At 46.2% G+C, this 22,411-nt stretch overlaps 1 protein-coding gene across 1 annotated transcript in view; it reads right to left on the bottom strand.

The window, feature by feature from the left end:
• The window catches only part of LOC148142785 (uncharacterized), a 141,709-nt gene that overhangs the window by 58,402 nt on the left and 60,896 nt on the right, over window positions 1–22,411 (bottom strand). Inside the window, exon 3 of the mRNA XM_087975748.1 lies at window positions 19,232–20,091. Coding sequence (XP_087831874.1) covers window positions 19,232–20,091 — 860 coding nt within the window. The remainder of the gene's footprint in view (window positions 1–19,231; window positions 20,092–22,411) is intronic.

The raw sequence follows: 22,411 nt of genomic DNA, 5'->3' as shown, positions 1-22,411 counted from the left end.
CCAGAGGAAGTGATGGAAGCTGGTACCATTATAACATTTAAAAGGCATCTGGTTGGATATATGTATTGGAAGGGTTGAGAGAGATATGGGTCAAATACTGGCAAATGGGTCACGAGATTAATTTAGGATATCCAGTCAGCATGGGTGAGCTGGACTGCAGAGTCTGTTTCTGTGCTGTATGACTCTACCCGCCGAGTTCAATGCAAGTTTCAGAAACATGTCTGCAGCTTTATGCCTTTAGACATTAACAATGTTTCTGAATATATAATTTCAGCTGTTCTCAATTTTAAAGATCAGCCATTTCTTGTGCACCCCTGTCTTCCTGGTTGAGACATCACCATTCATTGTCTCTCTTTCCCGAGAAGGGCTTGATACAGCAATCAAAGAGGGCTCGAGGTACGAGAAAAGATGGGGGGAAGGTAGAAGGTAGAGAGAATGGACAGGGGTGCAGAGGGTGGGGGGGAAGAGGGGGGGAGAGAGAGAGAGAGAGAATGGATAGGGGGGTAGGGGGTGAGAGCGAGAAAATGGACAGGAGACAGAGGGTGGAGGGGAGGAGAAAGACTTGGGGACAGAGAATGGGGGGCAGAAAATGAGGGGGAGAGAGAGAGAGAGAATGGCTGGGCACAGAGATTTGGTGAGTGCAGACTGTAAAGAGAGAGAGAATGCATGGGGACAGTGGGCTGGGGAAGTGACAGCTCAAATCCCACCTTACCCAGGAATGGTGTCAGTGTTCCATGAACTGGAACCCACTCCATCCACAGCAGACTTGGGAGCAGTCGTTTCTCAATCGACACATGGCTAAGACGGTAGATTCATATAATCCCGACGGGCCATTCGGCCCCTAAAATTCAGACCGACCTTCCAAACAGCATCCCCACCCATTTTCCCTGCAGTTCCCCATAGTTAACCCACCCTAGGTTGCAGATCCCTGGACACTTCAGCATAGCCAATCCACCCTAAACTTCAGATGGTTAGACTGTCGGAGGAAACTGGAGCACCCAGAGTTCACCCACGCAGACACAAAGGTGAGAACATGCCAAAGTCCACACAGAGAGCTACATGAGAGTGGAATTGAACCCAAGTCCGTGGTACTGTGAGGCAGTGGTGCTAACCACTGAGCCACCGTGCCACCCAGAGCTTTGAAGTTCTGCTTTGTCTGTGTAGCTTCTGACTTCTCATGAGCCTTCAGCAGCGGCTCTCTCCTCCTGACATTGTTAGACCACGCCCGCTGCAACTTCCCTTTTCCATTTCTCCAGCCCTGAGCACACCGGTTCCCAAATCCTGGCGCCAGGCAGACACTGATGCAACCTGGTCTTCTGCTGCCAAATGCAGAGAATGGTGACAATCCCTGCCATTATTCTCTCCCTGACCACCACTGCCCCCTCCCCAACATTGTTCGTACTCCCACCACACAGCCAGTTAGCTCCTCGCTCGTGCAGAGCTCTCTCAGATCCCCTTTATTAGATTAGATTACTTACAGTGTGGAAACAGGCCCTTCGGCCCGACAAGTCCACACCGCCCCGCCGAAGCGCAACCCACCCATACCCCTACATTTACCCCTTACCTCACACTACGGGCAATTTAGTATGGCCAATTCACCAGACCTGCATATCTTTGGACTGTGGGAGGAAACCGGAGCACCCGGAGGAAACCCACACAGACACGGGGAGAATGTGCAAACTCCACACAGTCAGTCGCCTGAGGTGGGAATTGAACCTGGGTCTCTGGTGCTGTGAGGCAGCAATGCTAACCACTGTGCCACCGTGCTGCCCGTTCTGTCTGACTTGTGCTGACATCCTCCTGACCCTGTCCACTGACCCAGTCAGAAGGCTTTGTCCGTAGAGGAAAGACCATCTCCCAGAACTTTCCCCTTTTCCCCCAACGTGTCTGCAGCCCGACTTCCAGCTGCATCTTTCTGAGCTGAAGGTCCACCAGCCTGTGTTTGCCCTGGATCACAGTATCCAGAGCGTCTCAACTTCCGCAAATCGAAAGACAAGGCCCACCCTGCCCTCTCCAATGTGTGTTGTGTAACTGCTTAATCGTTTCTGGTAGCTGAGCAGAGGCTGATCGCCAAATTTGGAACCCCATGAGGGTGGTCTCAACTGGGATTTTGGGTTCATGTCACACTACAGGTGACCCCACTACACTATACACTCTCTCTCTCTCACTCTCACACTCATGCTCGCACTCAGACACACACACATGCACACACCCTCTCACAGGCTTATACTCCATTACTCACACACTTTACCAAGCACGCACATACACAGACACACACATCAGTCTATGGTGTGAATTTGCAATTGCAGGATTTTAATTGCAAGTACATTCTATTTTGCTCAAAAAACGCACAATCTTCAGACAGTCTATCCATGTAATATGTTATAAATTCTACGATGGAAATAGAACCAGTCTGACTCAAAATTGGGATGCAGACAGACTCTGACATCAGTGAATCTCATGGGATATTTTTTCCCCAGAAAATGGTTTCATCATTAGATTCTGAACCCCAGATTTCTGACTGAATTCCGATTCTGCCATCTGCCACAGTGTGATTCGAACCCAGGAGTCCCCAGAGCTGGGTTGATAGTCCAGTCGATAATGGCACTCGGCTGTCATTCCTTCAATCACCCTGCAATGGCCTCCACAGGTGGGAGAAGGGGGTAAAGCCCTTCCCACACTGACAGCAGGTGAGCAGGCTGTCTCCGGTGTGGACTCACTGGTGCGTCTGCAAGCTGGAAGAATCAATGAATTTCTTCCTGCATTCGGAGCAGGTGATTGGCCGCTCCCTGTTCTGGACCCGCTGGTGAGCTTCTCAAATCTCAAAACAAATAATCAAGAAAGAACCCACTCTATTCACTACCGCAGACTTACAGCAAGGTTACACATTAAAAACTATGCACTTATCTGTTCCTGTGCTGTGAGCTCTCCCATACAGATCCCACCAAGACCACTTGTGAATTTTGCTGTATGTTAATTTTTCCTAGATGCACTCCAATGTCCAGAGATACATGATTTCAAACAACAAAGGCAGTAACTACATAGATTCACTGCTGTGTCAGCTAGCAGTGTAGGATTTTCTCTCTATCTCTCTCTTTCAGACCATGTGCTCGCTGCCTTTAGCTGTCTTTCTCTCTTTTAAAAGTGCTGTTGACTTGATTTTTTACTCCAAAGTTGCAAAACAATGCAACAGCATATAAAACAGTAATTGCTGCTCCTGGAATTCAAGGAAATCGCCTCCAACACTGAAAATATCTTTAAAAAGAGCAGCTCTTACAGCTACAAATTTTCTCAGCCTCCATCTTGGATTAGTTCTTGGTGAACATTCCCATCTCCCAGGTTACAGTTATTCAAATAATCTGTTTTTTCTATTTTTGCTACCAAAGTGGATAACCTCACATATATCCACACTAAACTGCATCTGCCATACATTTACCCACTCACTCAACCTGTCCAAATAACATTGCATCCTCCTCACAGCTCACCCTTCCACCCAGCTTTGTGTCATCTGCAATTTGTGATACATTCCAATTAGTTTTCTCATCTAAATCACTGACATATACTGTGAATACCTGGGGTCCTAGTCCCAATCCCTGCAGTTCCCCAATCATGAATCATTATCCAACATCGATCTGACGGATCCTCCCTGACTGACCGTACAAAATAGCAGATGTTAGCCTGATGTTCATAACTGACGGAGACCTGATAAGCAATTATGATCCACTTAAATACTAATCACAGAAGCAGACCATTCAGCCCATTGTGTCCATGCAATTCTCTAAATGAGCTTTCTGACCTTGTGCCATTTTCCTGATGTTTCCTTGGAAACTGATACATTGCTTGTCATCAAATAATTGTCCAATGCCCTTAATTGAACCTGTTTCAACCACTTCTCTATGCAATGTCTTCCAGATATATTTACTCACTGTGTGAAATTTCTTTCTCACATCACATTTTTTTTTCTTGTCATCAACTTTAAATTTGTGTTCTTATTCTCAATGCTTTTACCATGGTGAACAGTTTTTCACTGTCTTTTCTGGGTATGATTTTCAAAACTTCTTTTAAATCTGGCTTCAGAGAGCAGTCCATGAGGCCAAGCCCATCAACAATTCCAGCCTCGGGCGACTGTCTGTGTGGAGTTTGCACATTCTCCCCGTGTCTGCGTGGGTTTCCTCCAGGTGCTCCGGTTTCCTCCCACAATCCAAAGATGTGCAGGTCAGGTGGATTGGCCATGTTAAAATGCCCATTGTGCTAGCTGCTTAGTCAGAGGGCAATGGATCTGGATGGGTTACTCTTCAGAGAGTCAGTGTGGATTTGTTGGGCTGAAGGGCCTGTTTCTACACTGTAGGGAATCTAATCTAATAAAACAATACAGAAACAACCGAGCATCTAAAAGGACGGCCCCTCAGTCATCACTGTGAGCCCCACAGCAACCATTGTTACCTGGTCGGTGGTATTGGTCCACAGTTTTGAAAACTGTGATTTTCGCTACGACTACAAAGATTGAATGTTTTTTTTAAGGCAGTTGTTGCTGAGAAGTTTAATCCTTTCTGTCCAGTAGGAAGTCAATGATGTATTTGGGTTTGAATGACATGTGGAGCAAGTGGATCACCGCTCCCTGGTATGCAAGAGAGCATTACATTCCAGATTAAGCAGGGAATTGGATCTCTTCCTACAGCCCATACATACCTCTGGTAACTTCCCAGGGGACTGTGCTTGTGTGGCACAGGTCAGATCATTTGCTGGCTTAGAATGTTTTAGAATGTTACAGTACATAAGGAGGCCATTCAGACTATGATGTCAATAATAGTTCCTGAAACACCCACCCACTCTCCATCTCTATCTCCACCATCTTGCAACTGTCCAGCATCCTCGGTAGGAAAGTGGTTAGTATCCCCACCTGTGACTCAGGAGACTGGAGGATTTGATATTTTTATGGATGTCTTGTAGCGCAGAGGTAGTGACCCTAACTCGAGATCGGGTTCAAGTCCTGGCTGCTCCAGAGTTCAAAAGTTCACAAATATAAGAGCAGAATTCGGTCATTTAGCCCATCAAGTCTGCTCCGCCATTCAATCAAGACTGCTCATCAACCCCTTTTCCTGCTTTTTCCCCAAACCCTTGAAAGGGTTCAGAAAAGATTTACATGGATGTTTCCAGGGTTGGAGAATTTGGGAGAGGCTTAATGGTCCAGGACTGTTTTCCCTGGAGCTTCAGAGGGTAAGGGGTGACTGTATGAAGGTTTATAAAAAAAATGAGGGGCATGGATAGGATAAACACAAAAGGTGTTCAAAGTCTGTGAGAAGATTTGTAGCTCAGGTGCTCGTTGTTGTGGTTCTGTTCGCCGAGCTGGGAAATTGTGTTGCAGATGTTTCGTCCCCTGTCTAGGTGACATCCTCAGTGCTTGGGAGCCTCCTGTGAAGCGCTTCTGTGATCTTTCCTCCAGCATTTGTAGTGGTTTGAATCTGCCGCTTCCGGTTGTCAGTACCAGCTGTCCGTTGCAGTGGTCAGTATATTGGGTTCAGGTTGATGTGCTTATTGATTGAATCTGTGGATGAGTGCCATGCCTTTAGGAATTCCCTGGCTGTTCTCTGTTTTGGCTTGTCCTATAATAGTAGTAACAGTCTTAAATAAACTCAATGAATCTTTTCCATGTTCAGAGATCTTCAGAATATTGTAACTAATGAATTCACTATCTCCGCTGCCACTTCCTTCAGGACCCTAGGATGTAGGCCATCAGGCCCAGGGGACCTGTCTCTGTCCTCAATCCTAATAGTTTGCTGTGTACCTTTTCCCTATCGATGTTGGTTGTTTAAGTTCTCCCCTTTCTATAGCCTCTGACTTGTCCATTTCAATAGGAATTGTTCTGTTGTCCTCCAACGTGAAAACTGAGGACAAGTATTGATTTAGCATCTCTGCCATTTCAGTGTTCCACCCATTAACTCACCGTTTTCATCTTCCAAGGTACCAATACTTAACTTAGCGACTCTGTTCCCTTTACCGTACCAACAGAAGCTTTTGCTGTTCTCTTTGATTTTTAGTGCAAGGTTTCTTTTGTAATTTATCTCATCTATTTTAATTAATTTTTTTTTAGTATCCCTTTGTTTATGTTTGAAAGTTCAATGTTTCACCCATCCAGAGGTCTGGAATACTACTTCTGAGCAGGCTGAAACAATTTTTAAAAAGTCAAAACTTTTTTCAAACCCCTTCATGTGGCTGGGGGCCAGAAAAACGATCGCTCCGCCCCCATCGTCTCCGATTGTTTGGAGGACTCCTCCAACCACGCCCCCTCCGGTGAAGACGTCATGCACCGGAACCCCGCCCCTTGAGCTGGCGCATGTGCAGTGTAGGTCCTGCAGCGGGACCAAGACAGTGTTACTGTTTGTGGGAGAGGAATGGCGCTGGCGGCTGAAGGAACAAGAACAGGAGCCGCTGGAAAAGCTGAGCATCCCTGGCTGCATGTGTGGGGAGAAATCCGAGGAGCCGTTTCGGGTCCGGTGATCCTCCTTCAGAACAGGACCAGGTTTCAGGAACATCCCGGGGAGGTCGCCAGGTCCGAGCGCCAAGACCTGGCTCCTGCCCCCGGGGAGAGGAGACAGTGAGACAGGGTAGGATTGGGAACCGCGGGAGGAGGGAGACTGGGGCGTTTATAAACTCCTAGGGGGAGGCCTGAGGCCTCGAATAAAATCCTCACAGGCCCAGTGTTTACTTCACTAGGGAAGGACCTCGCGGGTTGCCCGGGCAACGGCCGCCATCTTGGTGAGGGTAAGGCGCATGGTGTATTGGGGCGGGGAGCGTGGGCGGCCATCTTGGTGAGGGCACCATCAACTGTTATTTCTGGGAAAGACTTCCACCCTGTGGCAGCCCCGGCCTTGGCTGAGCTTAATTCCCCACACTGTCCAGCGATGTGGAGGTTAGGGTGGATCGGCCGTGCTAAATTAGTGCTAATGCCCAAGGAAGTTCTGGTTAGTGTTTATCGGCCATACTAACTTACCCTGATGAAGGGCTCCTGCCCGAAACGTCAATTTTCCTGCTCCTCGGATGCTGCCTGACCTGCTGCGCTTTTCCAGCAACACATTTTCAGCTCTTTCCGTCTGTTGTCGGGTTCCGCTGTCGGACTAGCTCCGCCCATTATGACATCACAACACGGAAGTGACCCTGTCAGTTTCAATGTGAAACACCCTCCTCTGGGCAACTCCTCATCCTGGGAGGGAGAGAGGGAAGGGGGAATCAACTGGAGTGAATCTAGGGAGGGAGCAGCCTCTGCAAACTCGGGTATCTGGCTTAAATACCCGGGCGAGGAGGGACGGATGATAGCGATTCCCGCAAATAAATGCATCGGGTACAAGTACAGCGCATGCAATAATCCACATTGCAGCTTCAAGCCAGCTGCAATAGTTTTACATCCTCTGTTCTTCCTCTGTCTTGGCTCCTGCATTTCGGCTTCCTTCCCCCATTCCCACCCTGGACCCGAGACATTGGTGCTTCCAAGCTGACACTCATAAGTTCGGGTTGTCCCTCCATTCTTTCTCAATTTTCAAAACCCACAAAAGACAACTTTCCCAATCTTCTGAGCATTGGAGATGGGAGGTTACATTGAGACTGGTTAGGCCGCTTTTGGAATATTGTGTGCAGTTCTGGTCACCCTCCTATCGGAAGGATGTTGTGAAAAAAGATGACAAGGATGCTGCCAGAATTGGAGCGTTTGAGCTTAATTGGTTGGTGCTGTTTTCACGAGTGTGCCGAAGGCATTTGTACACATTTATAAAATCATGTAAGGCATGGATTGGTTAAATAGACAAGGTCTTTTCCCTGGGTTTGCGGGAGTCCAGAACTAAAGGGTAATAGCTTAGGGTGAGGTGGATGAGCCAAGAATGAAAAGAAACCTAAGGGCAACTTTTTAATTCACAGTGTAGTGAATGTAAAGAATGAGCTGCCAGAGGGAATGGTGGAGGCTGGTACAATTACAATATGTGAAAGTCCTTGCGAGATCAAGAATTTATCAATCTCTGCCTTGAAGACATTTAACATGCTGGCCTTCACTGTCCTCTGTGGCAATGAATTCCACAGGCCCACACTCTATGGCTGAAGAAATGTCTCCTCATTTTTGTTCTAAGTTGACCCCCTCTAATGCTCAGGTTGTGCCCATGGGTCCTAGTCTCCCTGCCTAATGGAAACACCTTCCCAGCATCCACCCTTTCTAAGCCATGCATTATCTTATAAGTTTCTATTAGATCTCCCCTCAACCTTCTAAACTCTAATGAATACAATCCCAGGATCCTCAGCCATTCATCGTATGTTAGACGTACCATTCAGTGATTCTTCTACTCTGCTGGCCCACCGGGGGCTCCACTCTGGGGAGAGGTCCTTCAGCTGCCCAAAGTGAGGGAAGGCCTTCAGCAATTCCTCTGTCCTACTGAGGCACCAGCGGATCCACACGGGCGAGAGGCCCTTCAGCTGCCCTGAGTGCGGGAAGTGCTTTACCCAGGCTTCCCACCTGCTGACCCACCAGCGGGTTCACATGGGTGAATGGCTGTTTACCCGCTCTGAGTGCGGGAAGGCCATCGGTGACTCGTCAGACCTGAGGAGGCACCAATGTGTCCACACCAGAGAGAGGCCGTTCCCCTGCCCTGAGTGCAGGCAGAGGTTCACGTTGTCCTGCAACTTGCAGGGGCACCAATTCTCCCAACAGTCGGATTCTGCCAGCGATGCTGCTGTGGCTCACCACCAGTCTTGATTCCTCGGCATTATGATCTGCCTTCAAATTGGTCAATTGGTTCACTCAGCTGTTATTGGTATGATGTGAATTCAGTCCTGAGATTGAGTCAACTTTACAGTGGTCTCCTAAAAAGCTGGAAATAAATTTCTAGGACCTTTGCAGTTGTAGAGTCATTGAGTCCAACAGCAAGGAAACAGACCTTTCGGTCCAACCAGTCTATGCTGAACATAAGCTGAACATATGTTGCTGGAAGAAGGATTCCTGAAGAAGGGCTTATGTCTGAAACGTCGATTCTCCTGTTCCCTGGATGCTGCCTGACCTGCTGCGCTTTTCTAGCAACACATTTTCAGCTCTGATCTCCAGCATCTGCAGACCTCACTTTCTCCTATGCTGAACATAACCCAAACTGAACTCGTCCCACCTGCCTGCTCCCAGCCCATATCCCTCTAAGCCTTTTTTATTCATGTACTTATCCAAATCATTACAAATACCAAAGGAATTCACTCCTCTTAATCCTTTATTTCCAAAAGCAATTAGGAGTCTAACTGCTTCCTCCCCCACCTCCCCCTAAGCCTTTGCCCTCTAGTTCTGGACTCTCCCAACCCAGGGAAAAGACCTTGTCTCTTTATCCTTTCAACGTCCCACATGATTTGATAAACCTCTATAAGGTCACCCCTCAGTCTCCAATGTTCCAGGAAAAAACAGCCCCAGCCTATTCAGACCCTCCCTGTAGCTCAAACCCTGGCAACCTCCTTGTGAATCTTCAAACAGTTCAGAAAAGATCTACAACATCCCTTCTAGAGCAAGGAGATTGGTTAGACCACTTTTGGAATACTGTGTGTATAATGTCCTGTACAGTTGCAACATGACCTCCTAAGTCCAATACTCGATGCTCTGACCAATAAAGGAGAGCGTGCCAAACACCTTCTTCACTATTCTACCTACAACTCCATTTTCAAAGAACTATGAACCTGCGCCCCAAGATCTTTGTTCAGCAATACTCCCCAGGATCTTACCATTAAGTGTATAAGTCCTGCCCTGATTTGGCTTTCCCAAAATGCAACACTTAAGTAAACTACATCTGCAGAAAAAAACACATGGTCTTTTAAAGGGATCACGCAATGCTTTCCCCATTTTGCAATTTTACACATACCACCAAATTCGAAATTCTTGCCACCCAACCTACAATTACAGAGGAACCGCGATTATCCAAACGAGATGGGCGGGCACTATTTCATTCAGATAACTGATTGTTTAGTTAATTGATTCAATGCCTGTCCTGTGGGGCTCAGTTTTCTGAAGTTTCCTTCTTCCTCGCTCTGCCTGCCTTGCTCCCTCTGTCTGTCTCAGGGTTTGTTTCTGAGCAGACACACACTTTTATGTGTAAGGGACTTGCAGCATTTCTGAAGCCCCAGGCGCCCCCCCATCCCCCCGCCCCCATCAGCTCCCATGAGTATCCCGCCGGCCCGCTATCCCTCTCTGGAGCAGCCGGACTGGACACCAACAGTAAGAATGCTGCTGCCGTTGGTGGGGGGGGGGGGGGGGGGGGGGTTAAGTCTCAAATAGTGCACACACTACTTTTATTCGCAACAGGTTCCACCTTTGCCCTGTACAGGATAATGCAAGCGGGCATCAGAGCCGCCCTGCTTTGCCACGGGACTATGCCTACATCAGGAAACTATAAGAATTCATTTTGTGTTTTAAACAGCAGTCGCAGCTTTAAACCCACAGAACTCAGCAGCTGCCGGTCCGCCCACGTGACCGGGAGATGGGAGACAGATGACAGATAAAATCCACACTATACCAACACTACCCATGACTCATAGACCAAAACTCCGGAATTAATTAATATGGAAACCCATCTCCTAATCACATCAAGAGACTGACTGATTGATACGGACCCACCCTGACACAAAGGACAGGCATCCACCACACAGGAACGGACAGACCAATACACACCAACACCCCAAGGGAACAAAGGGGGCTGCCCTCACAGAGAGAGACAAGCAGATAATACCCAGACCCGTTTTACATAAACCAATTAGCACCCTATTGTGCGTGCCCTGCAACTCTCCTGGGATGGCAGGAAACATTCTATTTGCACCTACTCCAGTGATGATGGGGAACTATCATCCCATTCATCCTCAAATTCCACACATCCTGACAACTAAAAGTATATAATATGTAGCAGCATGCAGGAACAGGAGAGCGGCTGAGATTCGGACCTCGGTTGGTCTCCGCCGGCGTTACTGTAGCAATAAACGTTACCGATTGTTGAACTGCACTCTGGGCTCGGACTAATATCATTTCATTCGCGCTAACAATAATATTGGAGAGATTATCTGGGAAAGGGAAGTTGAGGGTACTCGCCTGTATAGAACTTCAGGGGAAGTGTGGGAGAGAGAGAAGCCAAGCAGTCAGTCATTGGGAGATGGTGCCTGGGCTCCCATAGATATCCAGGATTGTTGACAGCATTTCAGTAAGCTGAGTGCATTTTTAATCATTATAAACAAAAGGCGCAATCAATGTTGAAACACCTCTTTGATGTAATGTTTCTATCGGGACCTTGAGATCTTCTTCGGATAATCCAATATTCAGATAATTAAGTTTCCTCTGTACTCTATCCAACTTCACAACACATCACTTCTGGAAGATGACATTTCAAATCTGCTATTAAATTAAGAAAGAGAGGGTTTAGGGTCCTTTCTCAAAATCTTTAGAAGGGGCTGGGCATGGGTCTGGTCTGGTCCATAACAGCTGTCACTAACTTGTTACCCACCAATACTGCCATCAGCTTATAGTACCCAATAGCTGCCAATTATGGCCACATTGATGTGGTTTCTTGGCTCAAACACCACAGAGTAGGATATGGTCTGAATACTTCCCTGCAACACAGACCTTTACGGATCAGACAAGAACCCCTCAAAAAATGTGAAGAATGTAGGCCACACCCTAACTTGTTAATTTATTTTTTTAGGCAATTTCACAAAATTTATTTAGTGAAGTGGATATTCCAGGACTGATGCAGCTGGTCAAACCTCTCAGTTTCAGACAAAACAATTTATTTGCACACTACAGATGAAACACAAACAAAAGAAAATAGAATTGAGAATAACTTATATGAAAACTCAACTGACTATTGCAACTTAACAAAGCTGTTCCAATTTCGCAACATCCTGTGAACACACCTCTTGGCAAAAGGTAAATTTGAACACAGGTTCTTACAGGTAGGAGAGATTTCAGAGAGTGGAGTCAGGCAAAATAATGTCTATTAAAGCAAGTTTCATTGTAGCTGCTTGTCTAGGTCCCCAGTAATTTTCTGACTCTGCTAAAACCAAACCAAACTGGGAAAAAAAAAATTGAGCTGGGAGAACTGGCCACTCCCCTTTCATTGTGCAACTGTGTTTAAAAAATCTCTAAAGGCTTCCTCTGGTTGTTGATTCAGGCAGTGTCTGTTAGCCTTTTCCACACCACTGCTTTTACAACCCTTCTTGAACAAAACCAAGGACAGTATAACCTTGTTTAAGGGGCAGAATCGTCCCATCACCATGTAATATGGGTTCTTGTGGAGGCAGATGTCTTGAAGTTTATTAAAAACACTCATTATTTGCACCATTACAAGATCTCAAGCTGAGACACAGACTGGGTCCTGGGCTCATTGATGCACCACATGACTAGAACACGACTTGTGGCTGACTGAGTGACCACATATTGCATTGTGACTACTGAGGTGAGGGAACAGACTTTGTTGTGGAATGCCACATTGTGAGGTGATCTAACTGCGTGTAATGTACATGGTCTTTCTGCAATCCATGCAAAGCTACACGAGACGTCATCCTCTCATCTTCAAAAAGGAAGATGCCGGAACTTCAGTTTTAATCCTAGGTTCTAAAATGGCCACTGCAGACTGCAGGATATTTCTCTCTTCGTGGAAGCAGGGATAAAAAATCCCCAGGACCTAATCAGGTGTACCCGAGAACTCTGTGGGAAGCCAAAGAAGTGATTGCTGGGTCTCTTGCTGTGATATTTGTATCATTGAGAGTCACAGGTGAGGTGCTGGATACTGGAGGTTGGCAAACGTGGTGCCACTGTTTAGGAAGGGTGGCAAGGACAAGCCAGGGAGCCATAGACCAGTGAGCCTGACCTCGGTGGTGGGTAAGTTGTCGGAGGGAATCCTGAAAGACAGGATATATGTGTATTTGGAAAGATAAGGACTGATTAGGGATAGTCAACGTGGCTTTGTGCTTGGGAAATCATGTCTCACAAACTTGAGTTTTTTACAGAAGTAACAAAGGATTGATGAGGGCGGAGCGGTAGATGCGATCTACATGGACTTCAGTAAGGTATTCGACAAGGTTCCCCATGGGAGACTGATTAGCAAGGTTAGGTCTCAAGGAATACAGCGAGAACTAGCCATTTGGATATAGAACTGGCTCAAAGGTAGAAGACAGAGGGTGGTGGTGGAGGGTTGTTTTTCAGACTGGAGGCCTATGACCAGTGGAGTGCCACAAGGATTGGTGCTGGGTCCTCTACTTTTTGTCTTTTACATAAATGAAATGGATGTGAACATAAGAGGTACAGTTAGTAAGTTTGCAGATGACACCAAAATTGGAGGTGTAGTGGACAGCAAAGAGGGTTTGATTTTAGCAGAGTCAGAAAACTACTAGGGACCTAAACAATAGGATCTTGACTAGATGGGCCAATGGGCTGAGAAGTGGCAGATGGAGTTTAATTTAGATAAATGTGAGGTGCTGCATTTTGGGAAAACAAATCTTAGCATGACTTATACACTTAATGGTAAGGTCCTAGAGAGTGCTGCTGAAGAAAGAGACCTTGGAGTGCAGGTTCATAGCTCCTTGAAAGTTGAGTCGCAGGTAGATAGGATAGTGAAAAAGGGGTTTGGTATGCTTTCCTTTATTGCGACTGTACAGGACATTGGTTAGACCACTGTTGGAATATTGCGTGCAATTCTGGTCTCCTTCCTATCGGAATGATGTTGTGAAACTTGAAGGGGTTCAGAAAAGATTTACAAGGATGTTGTAAGGGTTGGAGGATTTGAGATATAGGGTAAGGCTGAACAGGCTGGGACTGTTTTCCCTGGAATGTTGGAGGCTGAGAGGTGACCTTATAGAGGTTTACAAAATTATGAGGGACATGGTTAGGGTAAATAGGCAAAGTCTTTTCCCTGGGGTTGGGAGTCCAGAACTAGAGGGCATAGGTTTAGAGTGAGAGGAGAAAGATATAAAAGAGACCGAACGGGCAACTTTTTCACACAGAGGGTGGTACGGGTATGGAATGAGTTGCCAGAGGAAGTGGTGGAGGCTGGTACAATTGCAATATTTAAGAGGCATTTGGATGGGTATATGAATAGGTAGAGTTTGGAGGGATATGGGCCGGGTGTTGGCAGGTGGGACTAGATTGGGTTGGGATATCTGGTCGGCATGGACGGTTGGACCGAAGGGTCTGTTTCCATGCTGTACATCTCTGTGACTCTATGAATGTAGAGGCTGCTTGGTTTAACATTAGTCACAGGGAGAAATGCTGCAATCAGTTAATAAGGAAAATAAATTGTGACATTTATAATCTTGTTGCAATCAGGCAGAGTTAACAAAGGATTGTGAAAGGGACTCACTCATTGGGAAATCTATTTTAAGAAAGTAACAAGCAATGTGGATCATTCAATTTGATTTGCTTTGCTTTATTATTGTCGCATGTACCTAAGTACAGTGAAAGGTTTTGTTTTGTGTGCAGATATACTACACAAGGTGCATCAGAGTAACAGAACAGAGCAAGGAATGCAATGCAACGGCTGCAGAGAAGGTGCACAAAGAGTGAAATCAACATTAAATTTGAAATTTGAAGTGTCCAGTCAAAGGTCTAATCCAGGGTCGGAGGGGTCTTTGATGTTGGCTGAGTTCCTGAGGCAGCAGGAAGTACACATGGAGTCAATGGTTGGAAGGTTGTCTTGTGTGATGGACTGGGCTATGTTTGCAACTGTATGTAGTTTCTTTCGGTCGTAGGCACAGCAGTTGCCGTACCAAGCCGCAATGCATCCAGAAAGAATGCTTTCAATGGTGCAGCCATAAACATCGCTAAGAGTCTTTACAGATATGCTGAATTGCCTTAGCTTCCTGATATAGAAGAATACAGCGCAGTACAGGCCCTTTGGCCCTCGATGTTGCGCCGATCCAAGCCCACCTCACCTATACTAACCCACTATCCTCCATATACCTATCCAATGCCCTCCTCGTTCTTATGAAGTAGAGGAACCCATGGATGTACTGATATATGTTAAGTGAGTGCACAAAAGTTTGGCAATTGGAGTAAAATGTTAATAAATGTGAAGTCATCCATTTTGGTTGGCATAACAGTAAAAAGGATTATTACTTGAATGCTTAAAATAATTGCAATATGCTGCTGGGCAGAGGGACCTGGACGTCCTTGTGCATGAATTACAGAAGGTTGGTCTGCAGGTACAGTAGGTATTTAAGAAGGCAAATGGAATTTTGTCTTTCATCACTAAAGGGATCGAGTTTAAAAGCAGGAAGGTTATGTTGCAGCTGTTTCGGGTGCTGGTGAGGCTACACCTGGAGTACTGTGTGCAGTAATATGCTCCTCATTTAAGAAAGGATGTACTGGCACTGGAGTGTGTGCACAGGAGGTTCACTAGGTTAATTCCAGAGGTAAGGATATTGGTTTATGAGGAAAAACTGAGTAAGCTGGGATTATGTTATTGGAATTTAGACAAATAAGGTGGAATTTTATAGAAACACGTAAAATTATGAAAGGAATAGATAAGACAGACTTAGAGAGGATGTTTCCACTGGCAGGTGAAACCAGGATAAGAAGGCAGAGCCGCAGAATTAGGGGGGAGCCGATTTAGGACTGAGTTGAGCAGCACTTTCTTCACACAGAAGTGGCTGTGAACTTGTGGAATTCCCTGCCCAGTGAAGTAGTTGAGGCTACTTCAGTAAATGTTTTTAAAGCTAAGATAAATAATGTTTTGAGCAGTGAAGGAATTAAGGGATACGGTGAGAGGGTGGGTACGTGGAGCTGAGGCCACGAAAAGATCAGCCTTGATGTTACTGAATGTTGAAGTGGACTCGAAGGGCCAGTTGGCCGACTCCTGCTCCTAGTTCTTATGAAGTAGAGGAACCCATGGATGTACTGATATTCCAGAAGTCTTTTGGTATGATGCCACATCGAAAGTCATTATTCAAAATAAGAGCTCATCTTGTCCAAGTCATTTAACAGCGTGGATAGAGCATTGGTGAGTGAACAGGCAACAGTCATCAAAATGTTTCGGGTTGTCAAGGGGTGATGAATGGAACACAGTGCAAGGGCTTCCATTTTTTTCACAATGTCTTTTCACAGCTTTGATGATGGAAGTATCTGCAAAGGTGTTCAGTTTGGTGATGGACCAAACCTAGGTAGCAAACTCATGTACAAACAGGGAATAAGACAACTGTAAAGTGTGGTTGACAGGTTGGGACCAGGCAAGATTGGAGTTTAATGCAGGAAAACCTGTCCAACTTAAATGAAATGTTCTCATTTCTGGTAAGGGGGTAGAATATAATGTCAGGGTGTTTTGCTCCATTTGTCGGTGGGTATTGGGAAGACCACCATATTTGGTTTCTTTACTTAGTAAATACATTCAAAGCAGTTCATAACTGAATTTACTCAACTTATAATCAGAGTCAAGGGGTTGTCGGGTTGCGATGTTATCAGTTAGAGCTTATAAAAATCAGATGATTTGATGGAGATGTATAACATCCTGTGAGGACTAAACAATGTGAATGGATGAATGCCATTGTGCCAGAGGCTAGAAATGAGTGGACCCAGTTAACAAATAGGTGGCCACTCAACTAAGAGAGGAGAGTTATGTTTTTCTCTGAAGGCTTCCTGAGTCTTTAAAATTCACTTCTTTAGAGAGCAGAATGAGATAGAACAGAGGTTAGCACCGCTACCTCACAGCATCAGGGACCTGAATTTGATTCCACCCTTGGACGACTGTCTGGGCTGAGTTTGCACATTCTCCCCCGGTGTCTGTTTGGATCTCCTCTGGGTGCTTCAGCTTCCTTCTTCCAGGAGGGAGAACAGCATGGGATTACAATCGGAATAAAGCTTCCTCTACTCTTAAATTGAAAGTGAAGCTACCGCGACACTGTCCCAAACAAATACTGCCATGACAGGCACAGCATTGGCTTGGATACAGAGTAAAACTCCCTCTACGCTTTCCTATTTAAACACTCCCAGGACAATGACAGCAGAGGATTAAATAAACAGTAGAACTTCTTCCATTCTGACTGACACTTGGTATGTTCTACACCAATCCTCAAGGATAATTCAGAAGTGAGACTATTATCTGGCACTGAATTCACACTTCCTAATGGGAAATGACCAGGTCCAGAAAATCACCTAGTGAAACATAGATAAAGCACACACAATGCACAACAGAACCAGAATTTTATTGGGATCAAAGACTTTTAAATGAGAGGAGACACGGTCCTTGCAAGAATCCGAATGTGAGCTGAACAATTATCTCACTCTCATCAGTTTCTCTGGGGATGCAGTGTCCACCTCACTGCTGTCTGGTCAGTTCATCTGTTCTCATTCAGAGTGAGTTGTGGCTGACCACATGGTGGCCTGGGGTCAAGAGGTTAGAGGGTAAAGGTCAACTTGGATAGAGGGGATCTTGTGTCATGCTAGTGAGGTCGGGTGTTGCTGATTTACTCAACTTATAATAATCAGGGACAAGGGGATGTCAGACTGGGCTTGTGTCAGTTCAAGCTTAGAAGAACCAGATGATCTGATGGAGGTGTATGACATCTGAAGAGGACTTTACATTCACATTGTTATGTCCACTCATTTCTAGCCAGACACTAGCCTCTCATTTAAGATAAGAGAGTTTTGTTTTTCTCTCAAAGATTCCCGAATCTTTGAAATTCATTTTTTTTAGGGAAACATGGAGTGGTGATACAGTGGTTAGCACTGCTGCCTCACGGCATCAGTGACCCTAGTGTGGTTCTACCCTCGGACCAACTGTCTGCGTGGAGTTTGCACATTCTGCCCCTGTGTCTGCCTGGGTTTCCTCTGGTGCTCTGGCCTCCTCCCACAAGATGTGAAGGTGAGGGTGGATTGGCCATGGGAAATGCACAGTTCTGGGATAGGATAGCAGAGTGGGTCTGGATGGGATAGTCAGTGCTGATGCAATGGGATGAATGGCCTGCTTGCACACTAAGGATTCTAGAACCGCCTGGAACCTGTAACTGACCAGATGACACGTGGACACTTTTCTTACACTGCTTTTATTCAAGCCTGCAGAGCCATTTCCACAAGATGGCAACAAACTCCCCAAATACTAAAATACATCCATTTTATATACTGTTGTGTTATTTTAAGAGCAGTTTACATATACCAAATCAATAGTATACAGTTGTTTTATGGTTATCGTTATCCAGTTACAATTAGTGGTTCTGGTTATTTCATCTGCCTTACCTTATTGTATTCAACCAACTACAGCATCTTGGCACTTGCCGAATTACAAAATCCAATGTTCGCACAGTATTTTTCTTTTTGTCTTTTGACTTGTGACCTCCTTATTGCTCTCAAAGTTCCTCATTTGTCCATACATTGTCAAGGTTTTACTTTAGTCGAATGTGTTCCTGGCTTTTTGCAGTTAGCACCCGATCTTCTGCTCTGGTCAACGTTTTCCCTTTCCAGGTCTATACTGAGGATTTCATGAGAAACCTCAGAATGTGGTGAGACTGTGGAACTCACTACCATCACAACAGGTTGGCATGAAAAGCATTACAACCAAGGGTAAGCCAGCCAATACAAATGAGTGTCACTGTCACCAGATTCACAACACAATGAAATTAAGACATGCAAAGTCCCTCAAAATTTCTCAACTGTTCCTAACCAGACTTGATGAACAGATCTTGCACACCAAAATTATAATTTAAACACAAACCAACAATTATAAATACTGAAACTTTGCTAGGGCAAAGTTAAACACGATAATCTAATTAATAGCAATGATCATTTCCCCACCATCTCAGAAACAGAGACTGAAGAAAGAAAATTTTAAAATTACCAATTCAAAAATGGATTGCCAAGCATTTGTGCAATCCTTAGACAATGGATTGTTCACAGGCACGTAACTGTAAATCTAAATTCAAAGTCACTGCTGAATACGAATGGACACCCCAAAGTATTTAGCTATTTATTGTAGACTCGTTCCCAGAAAGAGCCAACAAATCGTTATGTGGGCAGAAAAAACTAGAAAGAACACTCCCGGGCACAATGAGCAGCAATGCCCACTGGAAGCAAAGTTGGGGGTGGGGGGGGGGGCATGCTGACTCTCCCACTGCACTCACTGTCAGAATGGGAAGGGTTCAGTCCTGGGAGTGACCCACAGTAGTGTCACCGGCAGAATCAGATTGTTGAGAGCACTGGTGCTTCCGCAAGTTGCAGGATGATGAGAACCTCTGCCCACACTAGGGACAGGACAACAGCCTGTCCCCAGTGTGGATCCGCTGGTGCCTCAGCAGGTTGGAGGAATTGCTGAAGGCTTTCCCGCACTTGGGGCAGGGGAAGGGCCTCTCCCCCGTGTGGACCCGTTGATGGGCCAGTAGGTGGGATGTCTGGGTAAAGCCCTTCCCACACTCGGCGCAGGAAAATGCCCTCTCCCCGGTGTGGACCTGCTGGTGCCTCAGCCAGGCAGAGGTATCCTTGAAGGCCTTCCTGCACTTGGGGCAAGTGAAGGGCTTCTCCCCTGTGTGGACCCCCTGGTGCCTCTTCAGGTGGGAGGAACTGCTGAAAGTCTTCCCGCACTCTGGGCAGGTAAACGGCTTATCTCCAGTGTGGACTCGCTGGTGCCTCTGCAGGTGGGAGCTATTACTGAAGGTATTCCCGCACTCGGGGCAGCTGAAAGGCCTCTCCCCGGTGTGGATCCGCTGGTGCATCAGCCGGGCAGAGGAATTGCTGAAGCCCTTCCCGCACTCGGGGCAGCTGAAGGGCCTCTCCCCTGTGTGGACCCGGTGGTGCCTCAGCCGGGCGGAGGAATTGCTGAATGTCTTCCCGCATTCAGGGCAGCTGAAGGGTTTCTCCCCCGTGTGGACCCGCAGGTGCCTCAGCTGGTTGGAGGAATTGCTGAATGTCTTCCCGCATTCAGGGCAGCTGAAGGGTTTCTCCCCCGTGTGGACCCGGTGGTGGGTCAGGAGGGCAGAAGAATAGCTGAAGGCCTTCCTGCACTCAGGGCAAGTGAATGGCTTATCAGCTGTGTGGACCAGCTGGTGCCTTTGCAGGTAGGAGGAACTGCTAAAGGTCTTCCCACAGTCGGGGCAGCTGTAGGGTCTCTCCCCTGTGTGGACCTGCCGGTGCCTCAGCAGGTGGGAGGAATTGCTAAAGCCTTTTCCACACTCATGACAGGAGAATGGCCTCTCCCCGGTGTGACTGCGCCGATGAGTGTCTAGGTCAGACGGGAAATGGAAGCCTTTCCCACAGTTGTCACACTTGCACCGTTTCTCCACAGGGCGGGATTCCTTGGGTTTCTCCATGACCGAAGCTTCATCCGCACACAAAAGCACGTACAGCTCTTCCTCGGCGTGAATTCCTCTTCCAAGGCCGTATAACTTTTTCAGGCTCCACACTCAGAGCGATGCAATAATAGGGTCTCTCATCTAGTCCCACTGATGCTGAAAACGTATTGAAACAGGAACGAAAAAGCTTGGTTCCTTCTCACAGAATCATAGTCGAAAATTGTTGCAGTCCTGATGAATTGAGTGACTGTCAGTCATTGACATGAAAGTGAGGACTGCAAATGCTGAAGAGTCAGAGTTGAAAAGTGCGATGCTGAAAAAGCACAGCAGGTCAGGCAGCATCCGAGGAGCAGTAGAGTTGATGTTTCGGGCATAAGCCCGAACTGTTGATTTTGAAACTTCTGTCTTCAGATCTTCAAATACTCTTAAAAAAAATTACAAAAATCATCACTATCAGTCCAGGGTAGAAATTCAGAACAAGCAACTCTACTCTCTGCAGAACATTCTTTTCTTTTTCCACAAAATTGAAAGCACCATCTCTCTCTCTCTCTCTTTTTTTCTTGAGTTTTGGATACCTCCACCTGAAAGTTATTATCTTTCACGATGTTGGGATACTGCTGAGAGTGAGCAGGTCTGATTTGGGAAGCAAAAAAGTGTCAATTCAGGATGAACCTACAGCTTCTGGAGAAATAACCAGACACAAAATGGTTAATGTCCGGGGAGGTGGTGAGGAAGAAATGAGACATCAAGGCATTGGCACCAACACCAGAGAAAAACTGAACATACAGACGTAGTAAATATTAGTGGCAAGCCAGAGTCATAGAGATATACAGCACAGAAACAGGTCCTTTGGTCCAACTCGTCCATGCTGACCAGATATCCTAAATTAATCTAGTCCCATTTGATAGCACTTGACTCATATCCCTCTAAACCCGTCCTATTCATATAACCATCCAGATGCCTTTTAAAATGTTGTAATCATACCAGCCTCCACCACTTCCTCTGGCAGCTCATTCCTTGCATGCACCACCTTCTGCATGAAAAAGTTGCACGATGGGTCCCCTTTAAATCTCCCCCCTCCTCACTCTAACCCTATTATCCTCTAATTCTGGACTCCCCCAATTCCCTACCTTGTCATCTATCATACCCTATCTATGCCCCTCATGATTTTATAAATGTGTATAAGGTCACGCCTCAGCCTCCCTTGGGTAAACCTTACCCTTGGGTAAACAACCCCAGCCTATTCAGCTCAAACCCTGGCAACATTCTTGTAAATATTTTCTGAACCCTTTCAGGTTTCACAACATCCTTCCGATAGGAGGGAGACCAGAATTGCACACAATATTCCAAAAGTGGCCTAACCAATGTCCTATACATCCACAACATAACTGCCCAACTCCTTTGCTCAGAGGATTGGGAATATTTTCAAAATGCACAAAAACACGACCAGGAAAGAATGCAGGGACAAACTGAACTTTTGATGGTCAGCTTGGAAGCACCAATGCCTCAGGGCAAAGATCCTTTTGTTACACAATGATTGTTCAATTTTGTGACCAAAATAATTGGATTTGTAATTACTTATATCAGATATTGTCATCATCTCAGGCAAGAACACAACCAATTTTTTTCAGACAGTACATTTACATGATTCGATACAATTCCCTATTCCTTACTTTACCAGAATATTACCAGGAATGGAGGGTTTGAATTATAAGGAGAGGCGGGATAGGCTAGGACGTTTTTCCGCTGGAGCCTAGAAAGTTGAGAGGTGACGTTGTAGAGGTTTAGAAAATCGTAAGAGTATAGATAAGGTGTCTTTTCCCTAGGATTAGCAGAAAAGAAGCTCATAAAGTCAGTACCGTATGGAAACAGGCCCTGCAGCCCAACAAGTCCACACCAAGTCCGGAAGAGTAACTCACCTAGACATATTACCCAACATTTACCCCCTGACCAATGCACCTAACCTGCACATACACCCTCACCCCCACGCTGTATTCCATACCAGGTGCCACCTCCATGTTGCCTCCTCCTCCAGGCCCCGTCCCCACGCTGTATTCCATACCAGGTGCCGTCGCCACCTCCTCCAGGCCCCGCCCCCACGCTGTATTCCATACCAGGTGCCACCTCCATGTCTTCTTCAAAGACCATCAGG

Source organism: Chiloscyllium plagiosum, unplaced genomic scaffold (assembly GCF_037043375.1).
Source record: "Chiloscyllium plagiosum isolate Xiang-an unplaced genomic scaffold, Cpla_swu_hap1 HiC_scaffold_27, whole genome shotgun sequence".
Classification (NCBI taxonomy): Eukaryota; Metazoa; Chordata; class Chondrichthyes; order Orectolobiformes; family Hemiscylliidae; genus Chiloscyllium; species Chiloscyllium plagiosum.
The sequence above is the reverse complement of the archived record's forward strand: the minus strand, read 5'-3'. Positions and strand labels throughout refer to the sequence as shown.